A 24119-nucleotide genomic window follows, 5' to 3' on the forward strand; every position below is an offset into this window, starting at 1 on the left:
ATTCTGCTACAAATAATAAGTCATTAATCACAATTAAGCTGCAGTGGTAGCTACATGGTTGACCTGTTGTAAGAAAAAGAAGTATGCTGTTTTTCTAGCTGTATTCTTGTTCTTGTATCAATTTTTAGAGAATCACTTTCATGTCACATCTGGGAATAAATGAACAACAAACGGTGACAACACAATTCCCATTTGTGCCAATACCAGGCTCATACATCACCAAGCACTGAAAAACACATCAAAGCTAAGATACGAGCAGTGCCAAAGAACTGTGCACATTTATATTTTGGCCAAAAGGCAAGTATTGAGAGACTAAAAGTGAACATTTGAAGAAATTTGTTTCACAAATTTTGTTCAGTTGGCTTCAGGACTGGAAAATCAGATCTAACTGTGATCTCATTTGTTTTGCTTGCCGAATTATTTAGGGTATAAAAAAACTGAAAGCACAGATATAGCTTACAAATTGTAATTTAAGTGCCACACAAGCGCATGGATGGATCATGTGATCATGATTGACAGACGATTACTAGCAGTGCACGATGCAAAACACTCACATTGTTGGAAATATAATTTTGGGATTTAGCTTAAAGACCTTTGCCTTACTAACTGATTAAAAATATATCTCTGCAAAACTGTAAACAATTATCTAAAAAGTAACGTTCACTTAAAGCCTACTGACTCCTCATTAACGATAACTGGCATGAGGCCATGCCTGTCACTTTTTTTTTTAACGGTTTAACTTTACACTTATCATCTGCAAATAATACTAACATTGTTTTTATCACATACAGATAAGATTCAGTATTGAACATTTACCTTTATACCTCCTGTAAATTAGTTAAACGTTTTCGTCGGGTCTTCTACTCATAAACACGGTCTACGCTTCTAGTCTGGATGCTGCTGTCATAGCAACGAGTGACGTGTTTACCCCGCGACATGCTGCTGCCACGTCACCTTTGCGAGACTCGTGTTTGTTTTGCTGAACTCTCATGACATTTCTCTTATATAGTTGATCCAGTCGCTATCAGGAAATTGGTAAAACAGTCAAAATGCTTACAGTGGAGGATTACACGCAATTTCCGCTGCAAACGTGGGGAAAGGTCTTCTCGAAGGTAAAGAAAGCGGTTGTTTTCATGGATGACAAGTGTGCAGAGGCTCTCCATTGGAGCGGTGGTGCTGCATCATTATTCGAGGCTGGAGCAAAAAATCTAAAACAGTTTTCAAGCTTCGAAGCGTGCCGTGCCGATGAACCAAAAGCTGTCTTTGTTGTGAGCACGTTGCTAAAGGGCAGAACAGTAGACATCATTAAGGATATCATATCTCTGAGCCGCTTTCAATACTGTGTTGTGATCACTACAGTAGCTCACTCCGTGCACCTGGTCGCCAACAATGTCACTGCAGAAATGGACGGGAATCCTGTGTTTGAGCAGTTTGAGGAAAAGCTGTGTGAGTGGATGGGGAACATGAACTACACAGCTGAAGTAATGCACATTCCTGTTGTGTTTGCACCCGTCTCACAGCAGCTAATCCTCACTCCTCCGTTTGCACACTTGTTCCCTCTCCTATCCCCTGATCTGGACTTTATTAATGCAAAACGCCCAGAGAAGAAGAGATTTGGGAGCTTAGTTGATGTAGATATGAACTCCCTCCCAGCTGAACTGCAAATTGAAATAAAACATCTGTCCTCAGCCCTGAATTCAATGTTTGAAACAACAGAAACAAGAGAAGAGAGTTTTGCAGTAGGTCCTATGAGCCGTATTATTGCAGGAGAGCTGGCCAATCATCCACAAGCCAAAAACAGGAGGAAGACAGCTCAGAATAAAGCATCAATCATATTTATTGACAGGACAATGGACCTGACAGGTAACTTTCAATATTTTTTTGTAATTTTGAGTTGCAAATGATTATTTAGAAAATATGCATTAATAACACATCTGTTGTTATAATTAGGAGCTGTTGGTCATCATGGTGACAATCTGGTGGAGAAGATTCTGACTGTACTGAAGCCTTTACCTGGTCATGTGACTGACGTGCAAGTGGACATGTTGGAACTAACAACTCTACAGCGCAGCCCACAGACCGAGAACATCCTGGCGCCTGGCTGTTTAGCACAATCAGAGTAAGTACATGGTACATGTGCAGCGTAATTCATGATTATAAATCGACTCAAGTCTCTACTCTATTGTTTGGCTATGAAATGGTTTGGTTGTTTATTGTACAAAAGTGCCAGACAGGGGAAAGCGTTTAATTATACATTCATAGTAGAAAACATTTTCTACAGCAAAAATGTGTTGTTGCTGTCCACAGTGAATTCATGACTTGACAAATGATGGACTTAACAAAAGAATAAGATAATACATTATTCACGGCTGAGAGTGGATCATGAATAATAATCTAGCATTGAAAACCCTGAAAAACTGAAAAAGATAATCCAGTTCATGATTATTATTCACAGAAAGCATATTTATTAAGTTTTCATAATTAAATTGCTTGACGTAACAAATTAAGCAAGTCCTTTCTGTTTATGGCTGTAAGAAAAAAGATTACTGTAAATGCTTCATACTTCTGCACTTTTTTGGACCAATAAGTTTTGGATTTGGGGAGACTCCACAAGGATATCCAATAATTCACAACAATGTCTTCTGTTTACAAGGCGTTTGTCTAAATCCTGTACCCAAATACAATCGCTACAGATGTTGTAGCAAACAACAGATGCAGGAATTGGATATCTGCTAGCTGTGGGCGGGATCATATAATTAGTATCTGTAAATTTCTAGATTTATTGGGCAGATATTTTATTTTCAGAAATGAAAACATCTGTAATTAAAAAAAGGCAAGAGTGATATGTATCATGTTATATAGTAAAAGTAAGTCCAGGTAAAGTAATAACATCTCCAAGACAAAAGCTTTGCAGACCCCCTGCTATAAAAATGACATATTGCACCTTTAAGTGTTAAAATTACCTGTACTATGTTGCAGTGACGTTTGTTCTGTTCAAGTATATATCTTGTATATTTAAGTGGTTAAATACAGTATAACTTGGTGTCCCTGTATGTCACATGTTCCACTCCTGCTTACACTGTTTGTGTGGTAAAAAGAGGAAAGCCTTTGAGTGAGAAGAAGAGTTTTGTGGCTCTCCTGCTGTATGTTTAACCACTGTGACACAGTAAACGTGTGGGAGGTCAGCTGTGATGGAAGTGTTTGGCTTCTTCGGGTCACTGCTGTTTACACTTGTGTGGTGCAGCTGACATCTGCAGCACAGGGGCAGGCTGCACTGACCAATAATGAGGAGTACATATCTAAGTCAACAGATTATAAAGTACCGTATTGCATTTATTTCTTTGTAGTTTCACCTAAAGATTTACCAGTTTATGAAATTGTGCACATCCTACAGATTTCTCAAAAGATAACTATTGGTCAGGTAAACACTGTGAGACGTCTTTATTAAAGATTACATTGTATTTAGAGTCTAATTTACTATTTTGTTTGCATTAAACATAACAGTCAAGAATATATGGACTGAAGTGCTCATTGTAATTGATGCATTTTATAAGGGACTTGTGCCTCTGCTGAGCTCTGGTTTAACGCCGACATTATTATTGTAGCTAAAAATATTTGCTAATATGGTTCTCATGTTGCGCCTGGGATGACAGGTTGAGATATTAGTGTAATGATTATTCTCTGTGTTGGAGGAAGCAGAGGTGGAGGCGCTGCTCAGAGGTTAGAGGTCACCCTGAGGTGGGTGTGTTTACAGCCAGCACTAGTCTGATGGGACTGTTCTGAGAAGCAGGAGCAGTAAAGCCTGCTCTGTCTCAGGGCACGTGGCCTAGTTCAGCTGCATTATGAAATGATGAGAGAGAAGAGACTTCCCACTTGATTTATACTTGATTTAATTGCCTTGAAGCACACACCTCACCACAAGCTGTGTTATACTCTAATGGGCTGACTCTTGTTTACAGAAATGTCTTCATAATTCCGCTCTGTTCTTAATTGCATTGGCCCATTTCTGTCCCACTTATCTTAATACCACGCATTTGTTGAAACACCTTGATTACAAAACAAATTTTTCTTTTTTGTATAGGCAGCCTTAGTTGATCTATTTCTTGCTTCTAATCATGCCACAATATGCAAAACATGCATTTATTTATATCTTAAACTGCATTAGGACTCTCACAATAGAAATACTTGAATAATTTAAGCAGGGATTAATGTAACTGTTATATTGTAAATATGTTGTATAATGTACCAGAGATGAACCATGCAAAGAACTGGACTTGCCCGGCTCCTGAGGTTTAATTGTCTGTGTAATCTGCCCATGTCTCTCGGATGTTTATACACCTATGATTTAGACAGATATTTTTAGCCTGAACCCACTGTGTGTTTTCATTGGCTCTTTTGTGTAGTCCAGGGCAAACCTTTAAATATTAGGTGGGGACCTAATTCCAACCTTTTTGTATGAAATTTTCCTCTGTAATTCCAGGATATTTTTACAGATTACTGTGTCTTAAACATTCTGTGGGTGGCTGTTGATTCTAGCTCTATGGGCGAGACCCCACACTTACCTCACAATTACAGTATAATTTTTCTTAACCTGACATAAAACCTGCAAACCGTGGTACTTAATAACCAAGTCATGAATACAATATTGTACTGCAATGTAACAAAATTACATTGTAATTATTCATGATCTAATAAAATTATCTCCAACAAAAAGTAGGTGGTCCTTATTAATTCGTAACTAATAAAAACTGGTGTACCATGGCAATGCATCAACTTTGGGCTTGTAAATTGGTATCTTAGTTGTGCTTGTGCAGCTCTATATTTTACATTAATCACCTGCAAAAATATATATGAATTAATTTATCTGTATATATGTATTTTGTATAAACAATATTTTATGAGAATTGGTGATCATCATTACATTTTCTTCATGGGATTGATGTGTAGGCTTATAAACTTGCTTCCAGCTGCAGTTTCCCATTCTTGCAGTTTTTGCAGCCATTATGCAGTAGTTTACAGTCTTTGGTCTCAGCTGAGTGAAAGTGGCAGAGTTGTTATGTGTGTCTTTGTGGTCAGGTGCCTTCCAGTTTGCAGTAATTTGCTGTGCTTGGCTGGGCGGCCCCTTTTGATCCAGCCGCGAGACACATGAACCCCATTGGCAAAGGGCAGTGAGTTTCTATGCGTACCACCAGTGATTTTGGCCGCGTTGGACCTTGATGTTGTGGTAGAGGGAGTGCGTGTGGGCAGGAGTGCGCGCGGGTGGCCAAGGTGCTCTGGTACCGACACAACCGCACCCAGCCATAAGCAAAACACAGTGAGGCTGCCTTCTCTCTCCAATCCACCACTCCACCACTACTGTGCAGGAAAAACACCTATTTCTGTCCTGGCTGCATGGGAAAGTGAGCAGGAATGAAAAGTTATGTTAAAGCTGAGTGTTTAATACTAGGGGTGCAAGATTAATCAAACTGAAATTTTTATAGACAAAATTTGGAAAATGCAAATACAGCTGTTTTTTTAAGTACCATAATTTCCTCCACAAACAACAAAATAGCCTGTCTTATTCTGCATAAAAACTGCTAACCCTGTACTTTAGTTTAGTCCAAATATGATCTGAAATGTGATTCTTGTCTTTTTGTCAATCCTCCTGGCTGCGAATAGAATCATATTAAAACATAAATGATGACCAATGACCATTTTTGTCCTGATTTAGACTTGGTTTGGTCCTGATCTAGTCTAGGTTTAGTCCCATTTTTGAGTTTGTGTGTGCACATGTGAATGCACCCTGCTCTTCAGTGGAAATAACAAGTTGGGTAAGATACTTCTCATTGGAACTGAATAGTCTGCAACAGTTTCTCAACAGAATAGCAATACAATGTGCCATCAACTTGAAGTGTATTCCAAGCCCTGTGCTGGTTTTGGCGTGTCCATATTTAGATTAGTGTCTTATCATTTGTGTGAGCCTTTTGAGTTTTATAGGAATTGACAAAGGGAAAGACATGTTATAGTCATGTGGAGAGTTAATGACAGACAGCTGAGGACAGTGAGCCCAGTCTTTAGCCACATCCATTTCTCAGCGGGTGAATATAGGAAAGAGATTGTTTTGTCATTCTATACTTAGACAATCAGGAGCTGGAGTCAGTTTCATGTTATTATGAGCAACGCGGGCACAGCTAAATGGATGGAGAGGGTTTGAAATCATGTATGCAGCACACAAGCATGTCAGGGCATGGGCAGCTTGGGTTTCACTGTCTGTATAATGTCAAAACAGAGCATACAATTAGTCTCCCAATAGAATGATTGTGGTCAGACCCATCAGCATAATATATACTTGTTAAACTAGTGTTATTATTAAACTGTGTTGTATGTTACTATGTATGTATAATGGTTATGAAAATGCAATATTTTCATTGGCTTCATCCAGTCAGAGTGGTTAGTAGGGGTTACTAGGGCTGGGCCATGCTGTTCTGTTCATGGTTTACCAATATATTTTTGGGGGTGAAGTGAAATTTGAATATCGTGGCATAATTTTGTACCCTAAACTGCTAACAGTTTTAACACCATTTGTGGATGTTCTGTAGATCCTAAAAAGTATAATAATGACAGTGGAAGCAGAACGTCAAACCTAATCTACATTTATAATAGCTTAAGTTAGCTATAAAATGTAAAAAAGCAGAGTTTAGAAGTATTTTGACTAGCTATATTATCAGTTGTCTTGTTAGCGCATATAATCTTTTACTTATCAATTTTGATATCAATTTTAGATCATATTGCCCGCCAAAATCAGGATCATGTCAGGATTCATGCTTTGTTACCATTCCATGATTTATAAATACCCAATACGCTGAATGTTACCATGTTTTTGTCATCACTGCATGATATTTAGCGTAACAATGGAGGAATGCACATCTTATTTCAGTAAATTAAATTTAAATATTTTTTGTATTTCTTACTAAACCAGGCAGTGCTTGGAAAACCATTTGCCCCAAAGATGTGTGTGCTTTGTTGATAAGAAATGCAAACCAATGGAAAAACAGCAAAGGTCAGCCATGTTTGACCTGTTGGCTGACTCCTGTCAGTAAGTCATACATGCTTGCTGATAAAACGCTGTAGACACATAATATCTTTAGTTTCCTCTGGTCTGGCTGTCTCTGGCGTTGCGTCTCCCTCTAATTCTGTTTTCTCCTCGGCGTAGAAGGCTCCGGAAACCCGCACTACATCCATCAACTAGATTACTTTCACCTGAACAACTTGTACTCCATGTTCCCATCACCGCAGATAAAACGGGCCATTCTGTCTTATGGGTTGTCTTTAGCTCTTGACATTTTAAGTTCGGACGGCCGGACTGTGTGTTTATATTCAACAAAATGATAAAAAAAAAAAAAACCTCACTGGATGATAGCAGTTTACTTCCTGCAGACCCATTCTTTCAAAGAGCCCCCACTGCTGGCTTCCTTTTGAAATGGTAAACTAACTCCACAAACTCCAAAATGCAGGAGGAGAGCCAGGATCCGGTGTCTTCCCTGTTGTGATGCTTTCCTTTTGCGTTTTGTCTTTGAGGAAAGTTAATTTTACAACCCCAATTTTGAATACATATTAGTGGACAAAAAAAATTATATTATTAATATGTTGTTGTTGCTTGACATAATTTTCATAAGATGTTTGGACAGACGGCATCGTTTTTGAAAGAAAGCTATAATGTTGGATATGTTATGTGATCAGTCTTTTGCATGGATACAACTAGAGATGTCCAAAAATACTGAAATATCGATATATCGTATTATTTAATGTGATGATACAGTATCGAAATCATGGGCTGCTGTATCGATATTAGGGATGGGCATGATTAGTCAACTAATCGATAACTGATCATTAATAATTACGATTACGTACATTTCTAATAGACAAACCGAATATAGGTTTCTGTGCGTAGCTATGAGGCTTCGTCTGACAGCGCAAACACTGGAGTTTGCACATGTCACAAACATCGCGACACACAAACAGAACAGACTCACCTTCAGCATCAACATCCCTTTGTCACAGAAAGAACACATATATTCCACTGAGTCGTGTCCTTTAGTCCGATAAAAGCTAAACCGCATCAGTGCACAAGAGCGTTTTTTTTTTTTTTTCCTTTGCTGAGTTTATGCAAATTAGCCATGTGGCTTTAAGTTTCGTTTCTGTGAGACTTGTGCAAAGCTGCATTAAACACATTATATAATCTCAAACAGGCTGATGTGGCTCTATAGTGGTTATGGTTTACATGTTGTAAAATTGAGTTTATTTATGTAGAATAGTAATAGTAATAATAATGATGATATTTTAAAACGTTAATGATGAATCGAAAATCGATCGTTAATTCTCCCGACGATCGATTGATAAAATTTCATCGAATGCCCATCCCTAATCGATATATCACCAAGACTATTTTTTGGTATATTTCACTAAATTACTTTGTTACAGAGCTACAGTTTTGTTGCTTGTTTAGAGGAAGGAAACTTATTTATGCGACACATTTGACTTTTTCACTGTTTTGATGATTAAAATGTTTGTGTTTCATATGAACTTTGCCCAAGAAGTGGTTTAACAAAGACTTTTAGTATCACACCCATGATGTAGCCTTTACTTTTTATTGAACCATATCAAATTGATTGAAATATATTATACTGAATTGTGTCGAATCATAAGCTCACTGTATCATATTGTGGCTTATGTATCGAAGTATGTATCATATCTGCAACTTCTGAACGATACCCAGTTCAAGATAGAACACACTCAAAAGTTATTGAAATGTAGTATACAGTAAGATATATTGTTGCCCCATCCCACATTTAAAAAAAAAGTAGTGTTATTGCTAAAACAATTGTAATTGTTGTATTGTAAAATATTTCAGTTTATTTATTTTGACTTTAAGAGCCATTATAGAGCCTTGAAAATGATTGCTATCTGATTGTATTTACATTTCACACAGGCTGTTCAATGAAACTTTTTCCACATATTGCTCACCATTTTTAAGTACAATAAATAAATATGGATTTCAATCATAATTTCATGAACATAAACAAGACTGTCTTTTAATCATTGCATTTTAACACAAAAAACAGTTCAATTTATTCTTTCACAGTCTGAATACTGATTCAAACCACATGCTATCCTGACAGAATTGTCTGGTTCACAGTCTTGAATAAAAAGCCCTGAACTGATCTTTTACAATTGGAAATGACTGTATCTCAATTTGTTTAAATTTGTATTAACTGCACAGCTGTAGCATTCAAGCTTTTATCCTATTTGGGTTTATCTTTTGTTGTGTCTTTAGACAAATCTCACCCCTCTTTCTCTTCATGCTCTCTCTTCGTTCATAAATCCAGTGGTGGTCATTGGGCTGAGCTGCCTGGACACTCAAGGCCAGTCCTGTCTCCTCTCTCTTCTGCTCCTTGTTTACAGGAAGTTGTCCATGTTTTTACTTCATCAAACACACTTCATAAATGAGTTCCTTGAGGAATCAGGCTGACCTTGCACAACTGTGAGACAGTTCCATGTGGGCCCATCAAATACAAGATTTCATCCTCTGCAATGAAAAAGGGATTATCATCAGCTGATTGTGCTTTCTGCTGAGTGCCTTTAGTTTGGGCCAGCTCATATCAGTCGCACTGCAGTATGTTATGTCCTGTACATACTAAGATACACACGAGTGAGAAAAGTCATTAGACTTTATAAACAAAATTGATCCAAAACTATACAACTATACTGGATTTGGTCAAGTTAAAGGTGCACTGTGTAACTTTTCTAGTGGAGGGTCTGTCAAATGTTTTTCTTCATGGAGATGTTATTGCTTTGTCTGGAATGTTTCACAGTATGGTATTAAACCTTTCTATCTTAATGGAGACCAAACCAGACCAAGTTAGAGGTCAGATCTGTGGAGAGGCGACCCCGCTCACAGTCAGAATGCCTCTTTTTCGGAGTATTTTTGAGCACTGCAACCATCTGTAACTGAATAAATGTAAGGCAGGAGTGTCAAACTCAAATTCATAGAAATCCATAGAAAGAAGCAGGTGATAGACATTGATTAAAGTGAAAATTTCTTACCAACTGAAAACAACTGATTTACAAATGACAGTAAATTAAAACAAAAACTGTCCTTGTTATTTAATTGTTAGGTAACATTTTATAATTAATTGGTGCTATTGACCCTGGAATATAAGCAGGGTTGGGCCTGGTTAGTACTGGGATGGGAGACTGCTGTAGTGCTGCATCAATGGTTAAGCTGCTACAGCGCTCATCCACTAACTCAAAAGTTTGTGAACCCTGCTTAGACCAATTCCATTCTATCAGTGTGTCCTTTGGCAAGACATGGTGAGGAGAAAATTCAGTTTGTCAAATGGACAAAAGTTAGTTTGTTTGAAGACGTTTTGCAGCTCATCCAAAGCTGCTTCTTCATTTCTGGTCAGAATGCTGGTGGACACTTCCTTATATCTGCAGGGAGGAGCTAACTAACTGAAACTAACACACCTACAGTTTACAGTTGTTTACAGTTTCTGTTTGTGTTAGTTTCAGTGTAGTTAGCTCCTCCCTGCAGATATAAGAAAGTGTCCACCAGCATTCTGACCAGAACTGAAGAAGCAGCTTTGGATGAGATGCAAAACATCTTCAAACAAACTAACTTTTGTCCATTCGACAAACTGAATGTTCTCCTCATGGATTCTACGTGGACAACTGAGGGATTCTTCACACAACTTTGGCAAGACACTTCACGCACCTGGAATCTAGTGCATGGATTAGAGTGTGTTTGCAGAACAACGACCAAACAGAAATTCACCCATGGCTACAATCATGCGTGTTCATATGATATGCCTATTAACATGCACTATTCAAGCTTATCAAATCTTTTACAACAGCACTATTGGCATAAAAGTTCTGCAGTTCAGTTAACCAGGCAGGGCTGCTCATTTTGCTGACACTTTTAGCTCCTAACTACACTCTAGCCGTATACTGACCTTTCATAGTTGGAATAGGAAAAAACTGACTGTTACATTGTGGTTAAATGAGTCTTCTGTAAATGCAGCTAACCCTTTTAAGACCTCTTTGCCATTAATTTCACCCTGCATCATACTGCTCTACTATGACTCAAGTCTGAATCATGTCACGTATACTGTTGTGGGGCATTCTTACTAATTCGAACATCAGGGAGTCAGAATTGCAGAATAAACAGTTGTAAGTAAACCATAATAAATGTGTTAGATACATGTCCAAACCAGGGCTATAGAGTTAGGATAAATGAGAGAAATCCTGAGTCAGACCTGTTCAGACCATTCCTCTCTACTGCCTCACTCACTTCCAGGAACATGCCCCCTCCTCACCGCACACCCACTAATGACTTGGCAACATTTGGACCATATGTGTTCAGTTTTAACTACACGCAAGATGTTGTACTAATGTGTACTGCTATTAAAATATATTTAGGCAGGTTTTATTTGAACAAACATGAGAACTGTGTAGTCTGGAGAAAACATGCTTTTTATTTTGTAAGGTATTTTTACTAGACCAAATCTACTTTTACATCTTTAGAGTACTAACAGTAGTTGCAGAAGTAGAAGTAGAGGTAGGTGTAGTGGTAGCAGTTGCTTCAGATGTAAAAAGAGTCGGTCGTAGTTGTAATATTTTCAAGTTGTAGATGAAATAGAAGTAGTACTACTAATGTCTCTAATTAACAGAGTTACTTAAATGCACTTTGCATTACAGCTTTTACTTCCCCGTGTAGTCTGGTTACTTCACAGCACATCTTTCAACACCTTCTTAGCTCTCTGTGTAAACCACATAGAACTTTACTATGGTGTCTTTAGTGTCTTTAGTCTTACAGTGCCCCCTAGAGGCTGTAGTAGACTCATGTAGAGCAGATGTCCAAGCAAATCCCCTGCCCCCTTCTTTCAGAGTTCAACTGTTACTCATCACGGCTGCTTATGGGGCCTGTCTCACACCCCTCACCCAGTGGCCAGCGCAGGACCCCAGCGTCTGCTCTGACCAAATGGCCCGAGGAGAGCGTCAGGGGAGCGGGCCGGGCCAAAAGTCAAATTGGAACCATATTTCATCCACACTCTATCTCTTTAGAAAACACACAGATGTACGAGAGCCATTGGTAAATATATACACATGCAAACTGCAGACATGTGGCCTGGACCACTCACACTATTGGCATTTCAGCTATGGGAACAATGTGAAGTGGACTTGTTGTAGGTGGTTTTCTGAAGTGTTACGAGAAATGTTATCTACGATTTATTGCACAATACGGCCATTTTTATTTTTATCCATCATGGCAGTAATATCTAAAACTGTAATGGCACAACTGTGATTTCCTGGGTGACTTGTTGCCCTTTTGTTAATTGCCAGCAGTCTATGACCCCAACTGTGACCCCTCCACAAGCTATATTCTGTTCAATACGTATTCTGTCTTCTGTCTTTAACTTTATGCATTGTTTGTTCACAAATATCTCTTAAATATTGTCTGTCAATTACGTCTTGAAGTGAAAAATGTAGCATCTTGACATTTTGTGGAGATTGATTAACCATTTGTGTTTATTGCAAGACAAAAAATTACAGCAAAAACTGCATTTACTTATAATGTTGTCCTATGCCTACAGTCCAAATACTTGTCAAAGTGGAGACCGGCACATTTGGTTTGTTGGCTTCACTTTCATGTTAACTGTCTGAGGAAGGAGTTGTTAAAAAGACTTTGTCTTGTATATTTGTAGTAGTTTTCCCAGCCCTTTGTGTTGTTGGCCTTGTTCTTTGCTTTGTGTCTGGCTGCAGAGTGAAGATGGCGGGCGGGTGGGCGTCCCTGTGTGAGCCCCTCTCCTCCCTGTCCAGCGCGGGCTTGAGGTCTGGAACACATTACATCTGATATTAAACACATGGCAGCAGTTAGAACGGAGAAAAGGCGAGAGAAGAAAAAACGCTTTTCTAAAAAACTAAAGAAAACAGAGTGGATTTGTCAGCCAGCCCCCTCCTGCCTCAGTCTTATGTTCCTCGTCCTTAGCCCTGATTCGGCTTTTGTGTCTTTGTCTCTCTGGTTTCAGAGTTTGTAGGTCGATCGTGAACTCGTATACATCAAGAAGGTTCACTTTTTTGTGGAAAAATGAAAGAAACTTGAGACACACCACCTCACGAGATGTATAAAATATGTGAGCACCATGAACTCATATATATGTAGGCCATTTTATAAGACCGTATGTCATTCAGTTTTTATTACTTGTAGCAGTAGTTTTAATACTCTAACCAAGGCATTTAGACTGTAGTAGTATTTAGGCAGCAGTAGTAATAATAATATCAATTTCTGTTACTGTAAGTAGGTAGGGTTGCATTCTGCTTTTTGGCCAGACATCTTGAGTTTCATGATATGTTTTTTGTTATGGCATAAAATCATATTGTCCTAGTTTCCCAAACTGTGGTACACTCTTCTGGTGGTACATGGACTCCTACAGTTCAAGTGTTTGTTCAGTTTATAGTAAATTACATTTACTTCCTTCATGGTAGTCAGTGGGCAGAACTACTTACATCATATTTTATTCCTATTTTAGATCTTATTTAGCACTAGTTTAGTCTGGGAGAGTCCAGTATATCAGTTTTTAGACCTGATCTCGTTATAATTTTTTAGGTGGTACTGGGTATTAAAAAGAAACACAATCTTTCCCTTTCTGCCTTTTTACTTTGAAAAGCACCGATGTCACTTGAGTAACTCTTTCGGTGTCTCCGCTGCACAGACACGGAGGTGTTTTCTTTTTGTTCCAGATAGTGCTTTCCCATGTGAGATGTGGATCAGTGTGCTTCATAAAGCAGCGGTAATGAGACGAGGGACTGAGCTGGAACTCAGATGGTATCAGGGGGACTGCAGGTCTCCAGACACACTTTTGAATGAGAAAAAAAATTGTCTCTGATCACTCCAGAGGAATGTTGGCACTGTTTTTAGGTGGAAGGAGAGCATACCAAAAGCTCCTCGCACTAATTTCTTCTTTTTCCTGTGAGGATCCCATCAGGGAGGCTCCTTCCCCTGTGCAGAGGACTCTCTGTCACTTCCACCAGCTCTAAATCATGTCAGTGTTTCTGCAGCCGGATGCCTCTACTGACATAAATCTGTACTTTTATCCAAGCTTGGAACAGACACAAAACACTTATGTGCCTTCAGGGATATAGAGAGTTGTCATGATATGTGTTTCATTGTTTAATTTTCAAACTTTCTGTTAGTTAATTCACCAATCTTGTGAAGCCCTCCGAGGCGACTGCTGTTGTGATCGTTGTGTTGTGAAAAATAAGAAGAAGAACACAGGGCAGTTTAGAAATTTTAGATCACATCTATTAATGCAAAAAAGGTTTCAAGTGGTATTTAAAGTTGAAAACATATCTGAACATGTCTCCAGAGACATAAGTTAATTGCACATTAGATGAAGTCTTAATTTCTTAATTTGTCTGCTAGGAATGCCTTCTGGGAGTCACACACACTCCTGTCCAAAACCTGTCAGTGCAGACAAGCTCTCAATCACTACTGCTGTGGGTCAACTACTACAAACTAGAAAAACAGAAACCGTTGTTTTACTAGTCAGTGCTTCTCTAGCTCTTCTTCAGGTGTGTTTTGCTGCTGTGACTAATACATTTCATTCTTCCACCTATCAGGTCATCAGCAGCCAGGTCACTTTGGGAGGCCATGTTGACCAGTAAGCAGAAGGAAGGGGTGCTGGAGGTGCGGAGACAGCTAGTGGAGGCTGCCAGCAAAGAAAAGCTCCCTATCAAGATGAGTATGGGTAAGAAATGCAACACTGTTCTCATACCTTAAACCTGCACTATGTGACTTATCCATCTATCTATCTCTCTCCATGGAGACAAGCAGATGATTCCACATGGCTGACTTCCAGGTCCAATCTGTGGAGAGGCGAGCAGTAAGGGTTGTTATGTTTGTAATAATAGTAAATGTAAGGATTGTAGAGTAAGATCCTTGTGTGCAGCGATAACATCTACAATGTGACAGATTTAATCCCAAATGCCCTTCCATCTAAAACCTTTCATATTTATGCAAGGTTGTCAAAACGCTAACACACTCAAAATGCTAATCTCATGACTGGATCTGTGGGCATATTAAGAAATGTATGAAAAATGATACCAGGACATTCTGAAAGGAAATTCAATTGTTCATAGAAAATTAAACCCATTTGCTAAAGATTTCCCCATGACCAATGTCATAAAAGAGGCTTTTTGCAGCTGACTTGCACAATCTACAAATGAAAGACACGTTTTACAGTCTGCTGTCCCAATGGTGCTTGTAATTAGGGTTCAGTTTTTTTGTTTTGTTTAATTTATCAGATGTTACTGTTACTTTAAATTAATCATTCAATCAGTACCCATACTTAGAAATTCAGCATCTGTTATTTGTAACATTGAACCTTAATAGACCTGTTACAATAACAAACCTTAAAGTACGATATATTGCTGAAGAAAATAGACGCTAAACAATACTGAAACTAATTTATGCCACTGACACAATAACCCTAAACCAGATTTAAACCACAAAGAGCTATTTTTAATGTACAATACTGTTTAAAAAAAAAGCATGAGCTGCCATAAATAAATAGCACAATGAAACACTTTACTTCTTTGCATCTGTAATGAGTAATGAATTCAACCTTTTATGGCTCAAATCTTATCATATAGCCAAAACATAACCACAGACTTGGGTAGTGCAAAAGTAGTGCAAAGAAAATGTACACAGGATAAATACTGACCACAAAAATATATAGTTTCAGCTTGCATTTATTGAATGATAAGTTTATATAGCAATTTTTGTGGCAGGCCTAAAGTGTAATCAGTCTAATCTAAGTAAACAAAATATCCTGGAATAGAAAACCAATTGACCCTTTGCCCTTTTGACCAAAATGACTCACTCTTTGCAGCAGAATAAGAGTATAGCAGCCGTAGTGGACCCACAGCGCCCCCACTTGAGCCCCTCGCTCCCTGCCCGGCCGTATATTTGCCCATGTGGCCACAAAGGAAATCTAAACCACATGTTGGCTGTACGACACACACACGCATGCACACACGCCACTTTTTTGTTAAACTTTTGTTGTTTGTTAATGGAGCAAAAAACGACTTGAGATACAGATAAGACTTTGTGGAAAAATAAAATGGTTTAAAGCCACTTGTATAAAGCCCTTCCTCACCTTTTAGACTTTGTAGTTATGAAGGTCATAAACATAGCTAATGTACAGGTTAGCATCTGGCCAAAGGGGGTTTTAAAATGGGAGGGGTGTCTGTGGTCCCTCAGCGCCTATAATCTATGAGGTAAAGAAGGTTCTGTCTTTGGTAACGAGCAGGTTGTAATATGTTGGAGGTCACACAGCCACACTGGAGCTGGCAGAGACATAGACACAGCGGTTTGTTTTTACACATTTGTCTAAAGACTCCTCTAATTTAGGCACAACAAGAAAAAAGTCTACAGAGATATATTAGATGTGACAGCCAATGTAATAAGCAAGGTACTGCAGCTCTGCTGTACATACTAATGTACGAATGTGTGAGAAAAATTGACCACCTTATTAATGTAAATGCTTACCACATAATTTAGTGGTATTTTTGTAGCGTAATAACTAGGATGCTGAACACCAGACACATCAGACTTATTTCTATACAGCACAATAAATGTGGATTATAAGGAGCATTTTTCTAAATATGGGACTTGTATAACCTGTCTAACTTCAGATTGATAGGCTTCACACTCTAAATTGAGTTCTAGACATTTATTTATTCATCTGGAACCGTCGAGAAAAATGCATTGTCCACAAATGCACAAAGTGCCTCCCTCTGCACGATTTTCAGGAACAATAGACTGAAGTATGTTCATCAGCACTGCCATGTTTGTTTTGGTTCATTTAGGCACTTCATCTTTGGCTTCTGCTCAAACCACAAACCTGCACTCTGATTGGTCTGAACCATTAGTGGCCCGAGCCCAATCATAACAGCTGGAACATGGCTAGATGGATTCTCATGTGTTTGTGAATTCACAAATATTGCAAGAATTCATCTTTTTTTTCATCAGTTTTATTTGATCAAAATATAATTACTAAGTAAACATGCATTTAGTGAAGTTTCATCATTTGAAACTAGGTTGGCTTGATGCTGCCTCCTCCCTTTTTTCTTTGAACATATAGAACTTTTGGACGTTGTCTTTAAAGACCTTCATGGGAAACACAGTGAAGTCTCTCTCTTCTTATGTGAAGCAATTATGCACATATGAATTTATGTATGTATGTATATATGTATATGTGCAATAGTAGTAAAATACATGAATTTGCCACAGGCATGGCTGCAATACCTCATGTCCACTCCATTTAGAAACAAAACCAAGAAATAGCCAAACTAATGCCTTGCTTCTCTTGGTTCTATGGGGCTTTAATTGTGTATTTTACCTCGATTTATTTGTAATTTGAAAGCGAATATCAACTTTCAAGACCAGTTTTGACAGATGTGTTTCATTTACTATACTTCACTGTAACCCTTGACAATGTACCTTTAAAACTGGTACTATAAATACATAAGTCTGCTATGTTTGATACAGTTAAGTTTATACAAATTGGATGTGACTGACAGCCTGTTGACTTTCTGTTTTTGCTGAGACGGAGAGAAAAGAGAAGAGCGGGAAGAGAGTGGGCACTGTATTATGGCCTGCACACTGAGGCTTTATACCACACACTGGCTCCAGACCAGGACCCTCCAGGACCCCCCCCCCCAACCCAAACTCAGCCCCCACACACAGCTCTCCTCCCTGCCCACCTGACCACAAGCAGAGCCCCCTCTCCGGTGTCTCATATGAGGCTAAAACCTTCATCATAAAAAGCCCTATTAAGCATTAATATGTAATCAAAGAAGAATCAAAGAAATTAAAGAAGTAATATATTTGTGGCTCTACTTCTAAGTCCATTAGCAATACAGTTTTATTTAGCTTAGTTAGTTAATAAAGGCCTAGCCACTATTAAAATGCATGTTAGCCTGGTTTGGGCTAGGTTTGAGCTGGTTTATCATTTTTCATAGGTGAAGTTCTAGTTCAGTGCAGTTTTTCCATTGTTTTAAGTTTCAGTCAGATTTGGTAGTGGTTAGGAAGTGTTTGAGTCATTATTTATGCTCGGTTTGGCCATTGTCTCATTTTGTTTTCATTTTCCAAGTCCTTATTTAGTCCTGGTTGTCTGGATTTGTCTTTTTGGCTAGATTTTAACCTGGTTTGAATTGTGTTTAATTGTGCAATGTGTAACTTTTCTGGAAGAGGATTCGTTGTCTCAGAGATCTCAGGATATGTCATTATTCCATTACAGATATTTTTATTGCTCAAAATACCTTGAAAAACACATATTGTAATGGTGAACGGGTTTACCTATCCATAGATCTGACCTGTAAGTAGGTGTAATGGTGTCTTACTGTGGACTATTCTAGAAAAAGCAATAGCTTCTCCATGGAGATAAGCAGACAGCTGATCAAAAGTTACTTACTAGTGCACCTTTTATATTTTAGTTTGATTGCACCGATCCAGCTTTTTCAGTTTTGGTACAGATTCCGATGCTATAGCTTTAAATATCTGCCCATTCTTGATATCAGCCAATACCAGTGCAGAGACATTTATTCACTTAAAACAAAAATAAAATGGGACCAAACTGATCCAAACGTCCTATGGAGCTGTTATTTATCTTTCAAGTAATCACAGTACAACTTTGTTTAAATGCAAATTCAAACATTACGAGACTTTCTGAGCCAATTATGATCAGTAAATAGTCCTTATATCAATTTATATACCGAACTGGGACATCGACTGAACTGATATTTGGAAACCGATATTTGGATATCAGCAAATTTTTCAGTATCCGTGCTGATATCATATACCAGTATGACATCAGATTTGTGCGTCCTTACAAATAAACCTGTTGCCCTAGTATCTTCTGCCTTTGTCCCAGAGTATAAAGTTGAAACCCACTGGTATCTCCCTATGGCAGATGAGTTCTCACATAGCCTTTGACCCAGGCCTGGACACTTCTCATCTCAGCGGGATAAGATAATTGAGAAGTGAAGTTGTAGAGCAAAGTCACATAATCCAGTCGTCTTGTGCCAGGTTTCTCGGAGCGCAGAAGATGATGAGACCCCCTCAGTGTGGACTTGTGTGGATGTGTCTGCGGTTTGGTGTTTGGACGAGCTGTTTTCTTTGCTCATTGCAGGGAATTTGGTTTCATTATTCATCGTATCCAAACACAAGGATGCAAGGTAATGTGGGTCACGTAGTTTCTGTATATTTATGATTTATCAGTGTAAATTAGAGGGAGGACAGGGCTTTTGAGTTGGCTGTTAGAATTGCAGTGTGTGAAATATTAAATAGTTGGTATTATCAAAGCTACAGTATGTATTTTTCATTCATACAAACAATGTACGCAACAGAATGATACACTTCTATTACATCTACTTTCTACAATCTGCTACAAGTTAAAGAGCCCATATTATGCTATTTTGTGATCTATGTTATAATGGTGTTTCCTCATGAAAAACATACCTAAAGTTCCATACACCTTCACTAGAATCATTTGGATAATTTCAGGCCTGGAGTTGCTACTGTACTAAAGGTAAAAGGTAGCTGTACCTGAAAACTATGACTACATGACATCACAAGGTGGAACTGAGCATTTTCAGCTTTGGAGATGTAGACCGACTGATATGCCAGGATTGGTCAAATGTCTGAATGAATGAAAACAAAACACGGGCTGTGTTTTTGATGAGGTAACAACGTTCTAACATAACAAAATGTTCACAAGAAACTATTTGATCTAATATGGGATCTTGAAGTCTTTATCATGCAGTACATCTTATCAATACAATTTACAGTCTGGTGCTTCTTTTCAACGCAACCATGAGTACTAGAATTAAAGCTTTATTCGGGTCATCTTTTGGCTCAGTCCATTTTGTTTAGTTGATTATTTTCCTTTATTCAGATTCATACAATTATATCCTTCTATCTGCATCTGTCATCGTCATTTGCATATTCAATATTATTTGGCACGCGGCAACAATTTCCTCCTCTTTATTGTTCAGAACACACCTAATGCATATCAATGTATCTGTGTCACAAACAGATAATCTAACAAGCATTCTGTTGTAGCTTTTCTCATACCCAGAGTAGTGTTTTGTTTCATTCACAATAGGGTTGGGCGGTATCCAAATTTTGATACCGTTAAACCTTCTCGGGATTTTACTGGGGTATATGGTATTACCGTATTACCAAAAATGTATGTATGTATAGTACGACTATGGTAAGCTTTAAGCTACAAAGCCGCACCGCTATATGGTCTATGCTATGACCTGCAGACTTATAATCTCTGAAAAGTTTCACATGAACCATCTCCAACACGATAGAAGCACAGAACAGACTCAACGTCAGCTGCACATCCTCTGTTGCAGAAAGAACACACACTGAGTCATGTCCTTTAGTCCGACAGAAGCTGAACCGCATCACTGCACAAGGAACGAGCTGTTTTTATCAGTGCTTTATAGTTTATACAAATGACTCATACAAATGACCCAAGCTTTGTTTCTGTAAAACGTAAACAAATGTGCACCTGATGTGAAAATATGCATCTCACGGCACAATATTTATTGCGATATTTTGTGGAGGCTAAAAAAAACTGTGAATTTGCTATTGTTTCCTTATAAATTGTCTTGACAAGCCTTTGGTACTGTTATAACACAATTAATTAAGATTTTAAAGTGCAGTGATTTTTCATGTAGTCTGCACTGAAACAGCAAAGGATCATGGTGTTTGTAGTTCCCTCTGTTTTTTGTTTTTTTTAGCTATTGCTGCATCATAACAATACATTTAAGCAGGGAAACTTGTAATTCGATATATTGTCTTTCCCATGATATTATTGAGAGACTTTTGACGACATGATATCACGATATTTCAGTAACTGTTACATCACTATACAACATAGATGAGAAAATGGCAGAATATAGGCCCTTTAAATGAAAAAAAAAACCAAAACAAATCTTTTTCTATGTACTTCTTATGCAGTAATACTTATGAGGTTGTCCAGCTGCTCAGACAGGCCACCTCCAGTCCACACAGACATACACCATCACCTACCTCTGAGTAACCCTGTGCACCTCCAAACACAAGTCTTCTTCCAGTAAGGTCTAAATCACATCTGGCCTTGTAACCTCTTTGCATTGTTCCGTACTTTGATCATGCCTCAGGCTCAGACTCCACTTCAGAACATGAGGCTAAAATGGCCAAACGGTTTATAGCACAAGACGGAAAATGTGATTTGTTTTTATGGAGGTTGGTGCAATAAAGCCACTTAGAGAACGTTAAATTGCCCATGAGAGATTCAGGTGGGCTTTCAATCTTGTAGGACAGGTCTACAAAGAGTGTTGTGTAGTTTTAAGCATTACATCGTTGGTCAGGGGATTATTTTAGCACAGTGTACATATTATGCGATTTGGTCACAAAAATAAATGTCAGTTTAGTTATTGCACTTTGATGGAGGAGAGCATCAGGATTGTGACTAGTGATATGCCTATTCATTTAGATCAAAATTTCACTTAGGCTGCACAATGCATTTTAATAGAATGATCAAGGGAAAAGGTTTGAGCACAGATGTTAGGTCTATTTCAGCAGGTTCAAGCTAACACTCAAAAAAAGCCAAAAACAACCAGCCATCCAGTGAAAAGTTTAAAAGTTTATTTACACTTTGATCAAAGGGGACAGTACATACATGGCGCAGTTTCTATCTGTACTGCATATACTCTAAGATGGCACAGAGAATTTTTATACTGTGAAAAGAAAGAAGCTGATTGGTTAAAACCGAATCTTTCTGCTCTTTTATGTTTAGTGTGGTCTTAGTTCACAGAGATATGAGTTCATCTAAACTATGTGGCAGTCCACTAGACAATACACACGTCACATATTGTTTGAACTAACTAGAGCATTCAGTACCTCGTGATTGTTAGAAAGTACAAAGAAATAATGACGTTACACACAATATGTCCTTATCACCAAAAAATTTAGTTCCAGCAATCAGAATGCAGTTTGAGCTTTGTATTGAGCCTTAAATGTGACAAGTTTTTAAAATGCTTGGTAGAGAACCAATAAGAAATAGACATGGTAATAATGCATATAAACATATAACAAATACATATATCTCCGGTGATAATCTATTACATAAAATTATATTAACATATCTACATTAACCACTCCTTTCTGTCATGCCAAAATGCCTTACTTACGAGTTCTGTTCACTCCCCTGTCAAAACAAATGGGAAAAATCACAATTTTCAGAACACCTTTCAACCCAGTGAATGATGTCGAGTAACGGTAAAGGCCATTACAGCGCAGTCTTATTTATTGGAGGTTTAAAATGTGAGCTCTTCCATTGGAGCCCGCACTGTAAGCACAAAGGGTTCAAACTCATATCTCAGCTGACAGTACGTCTCCTGCACATACATTCAGCATCTGGCAACAAGATGGCTCCAAATCACACAAATGTAGAGACAGAGAAATTTAGGGACATAGATAAGAGCCAAGACTGGGCCAGTGCTGCCTGATTGTGTAATGGGGAACAGACTTTACCCAGACTGCCTTTCTTTTTCAGCACTATTGATTTTTGTTCACTTTGTTCTAGCTGTGCACTGAAGTCGGATCCTTTCACATTCTCACCTCATCTTAATCGGTTAGCTGTAGCGTTCCCAAAACCACACCACTCCAAGGACTGCATGGGAACTATGTTTGATCTTAATCATCATAGCATTATTCCAGCCAGTTTTCAACAGCCTTATACAAATAAAAAACGTGAAAGTAACATTTTATTTGCTTTATAGATTTCAGTGTGTTTTTGTTTTTTTTGCCAATATATTCTTGACACCCTTTGAAGACCTTATAATTTTAAAACTAACCACTGCTGTAGTTGTGATATATTTTCCATTTTCATTCCATTCCTTTGCCAACTCAATTTTTAAAGTGGTTAATGTAAGTTTGTGCCTCCAGCTTGTCTCTGTGGAGATGTTATCACTTTACACTGAATGTCATACAATAATGCATTACACTTATATCCACGGAGACCCCACCATTCCAGGTTACAAGTCATATTTGTGGAGAGGCAAGCTAACTCCATAAGAATGCATTCATGATTTTTCAAGAAAGTTTTGCAGCATTAAAAACACCTGTTCCTCTTATTGCAATACACATTTTCCAGGCAGAGCGATACCATCTTCATGGAGTCAAGCAGCAAATCTCCACTAGAAAAGTTACATAGTGCACATTTAAGGCATATTGCTCTTCCAATGTTTATATTTTAGCACTGCAAACATATAGTCCATATTATCTTGATTGATTGTATTTTTCCCCACATTTCTTCTCGTGTGTGTTTTCTGCTGTGAAGTCTGATATATTTGGCCCACAGTGTAACATTCTCACCTATTCTCCAGTAAAATTATGTTTGGCTCTGATTTTGGAGCCCGTTCTTGGTTCTGTGTTAAATTACGGTTGGCACATGAGACTCGGTGAGGTTCACGGGCTGCCAGGGTTTTATATGGCTGGATGTGTTCACAATAGCTCTTTTCAGGATTTTTGAAAATGTCTGGTCCGGAGATTATTCTTCCAAAATATCTTCTCTTTTGTAGATGGCTCCCTTCAATTTTTTTCACAGTTGGGCTAAAAGTGGCACACAGTCTTTTTGTTAACATCGAATGTTTTTTTTTTTTTTTCTTTTCTATCAAATCGTTGCTTTAGTTTGATCCAGTGAATAGTGTTTTACTGTGACAAATGTCTCAGATGAAGTATGTTACTGAAAACTGGGCCTTGTTGTTTGTCTTCACTGATGGATAATGTTGTCTTACATCTGTTAAGTGCCTTGACTGCAGATCCTCCTGGGACACTAGAGAAATAACTTATTCATTAGAGCTAGTGCAGCTTAAATATTGTTTTATATAATGGGCAAGGGACATAAGTTTTCAAATAATGAGGATAAATAATGGTATGTACTGATGATGTTATTCTTGTTTTTTGTTTTGTTCTGCTTTGTTTTGTTTTATACCACTTGATAAATTATAAAAAGTTACCT

General features: G+C 38.1%; 1 protein-coding gene across 1 annotated transcript in view; it reads left to right on the plus strand.

Moving 5' to 3' along the window:
* Positions 1 to 954: 954 nt before the first annotated feature.
* The window catches only part of scfd2 (sec1 family domain containing 2), a 147303-nt gene continuing 124138 nt past the window's right edge, over positions 955 to 24119 (plus strand). The window contains exons 1-3 of the mRNA XM_020918874.2: positions 955 to 1863; positions 1951 to 2119; positions 14659 to 14786. Of these exons, the coding sequence (XP_020774533.1) occupies positions 1050 to 1863; positions 1951 to 2119; positions 14659 to 14786 (1111 nt within the window). The 5' untranslated portion in view covers positions 955 to 1049. The remainder of the gene's footprint in view (positions 1864 to 1950; positions 2120 to 14658; positions 14787 to 24119) is intronic.

This window comes from Boleophthalmus pectinirostris, unplaced genomic scaffold (assembly GCF_026225935.1).
Source record: "Boleophthalmus pectinirostris isolate CB_2022bp ecotype Guang Dong unplaced genomic scaffold, ASM2622593v1 HiC_scaffold_7, whole genome shotgun sequence".
NCBI lineage: Eukaryota > Metazoa > Chordata > Actinopteri > Gobiiformes > Gobiidae > Boleophthalmus > Boleophthalmus pectinirostris.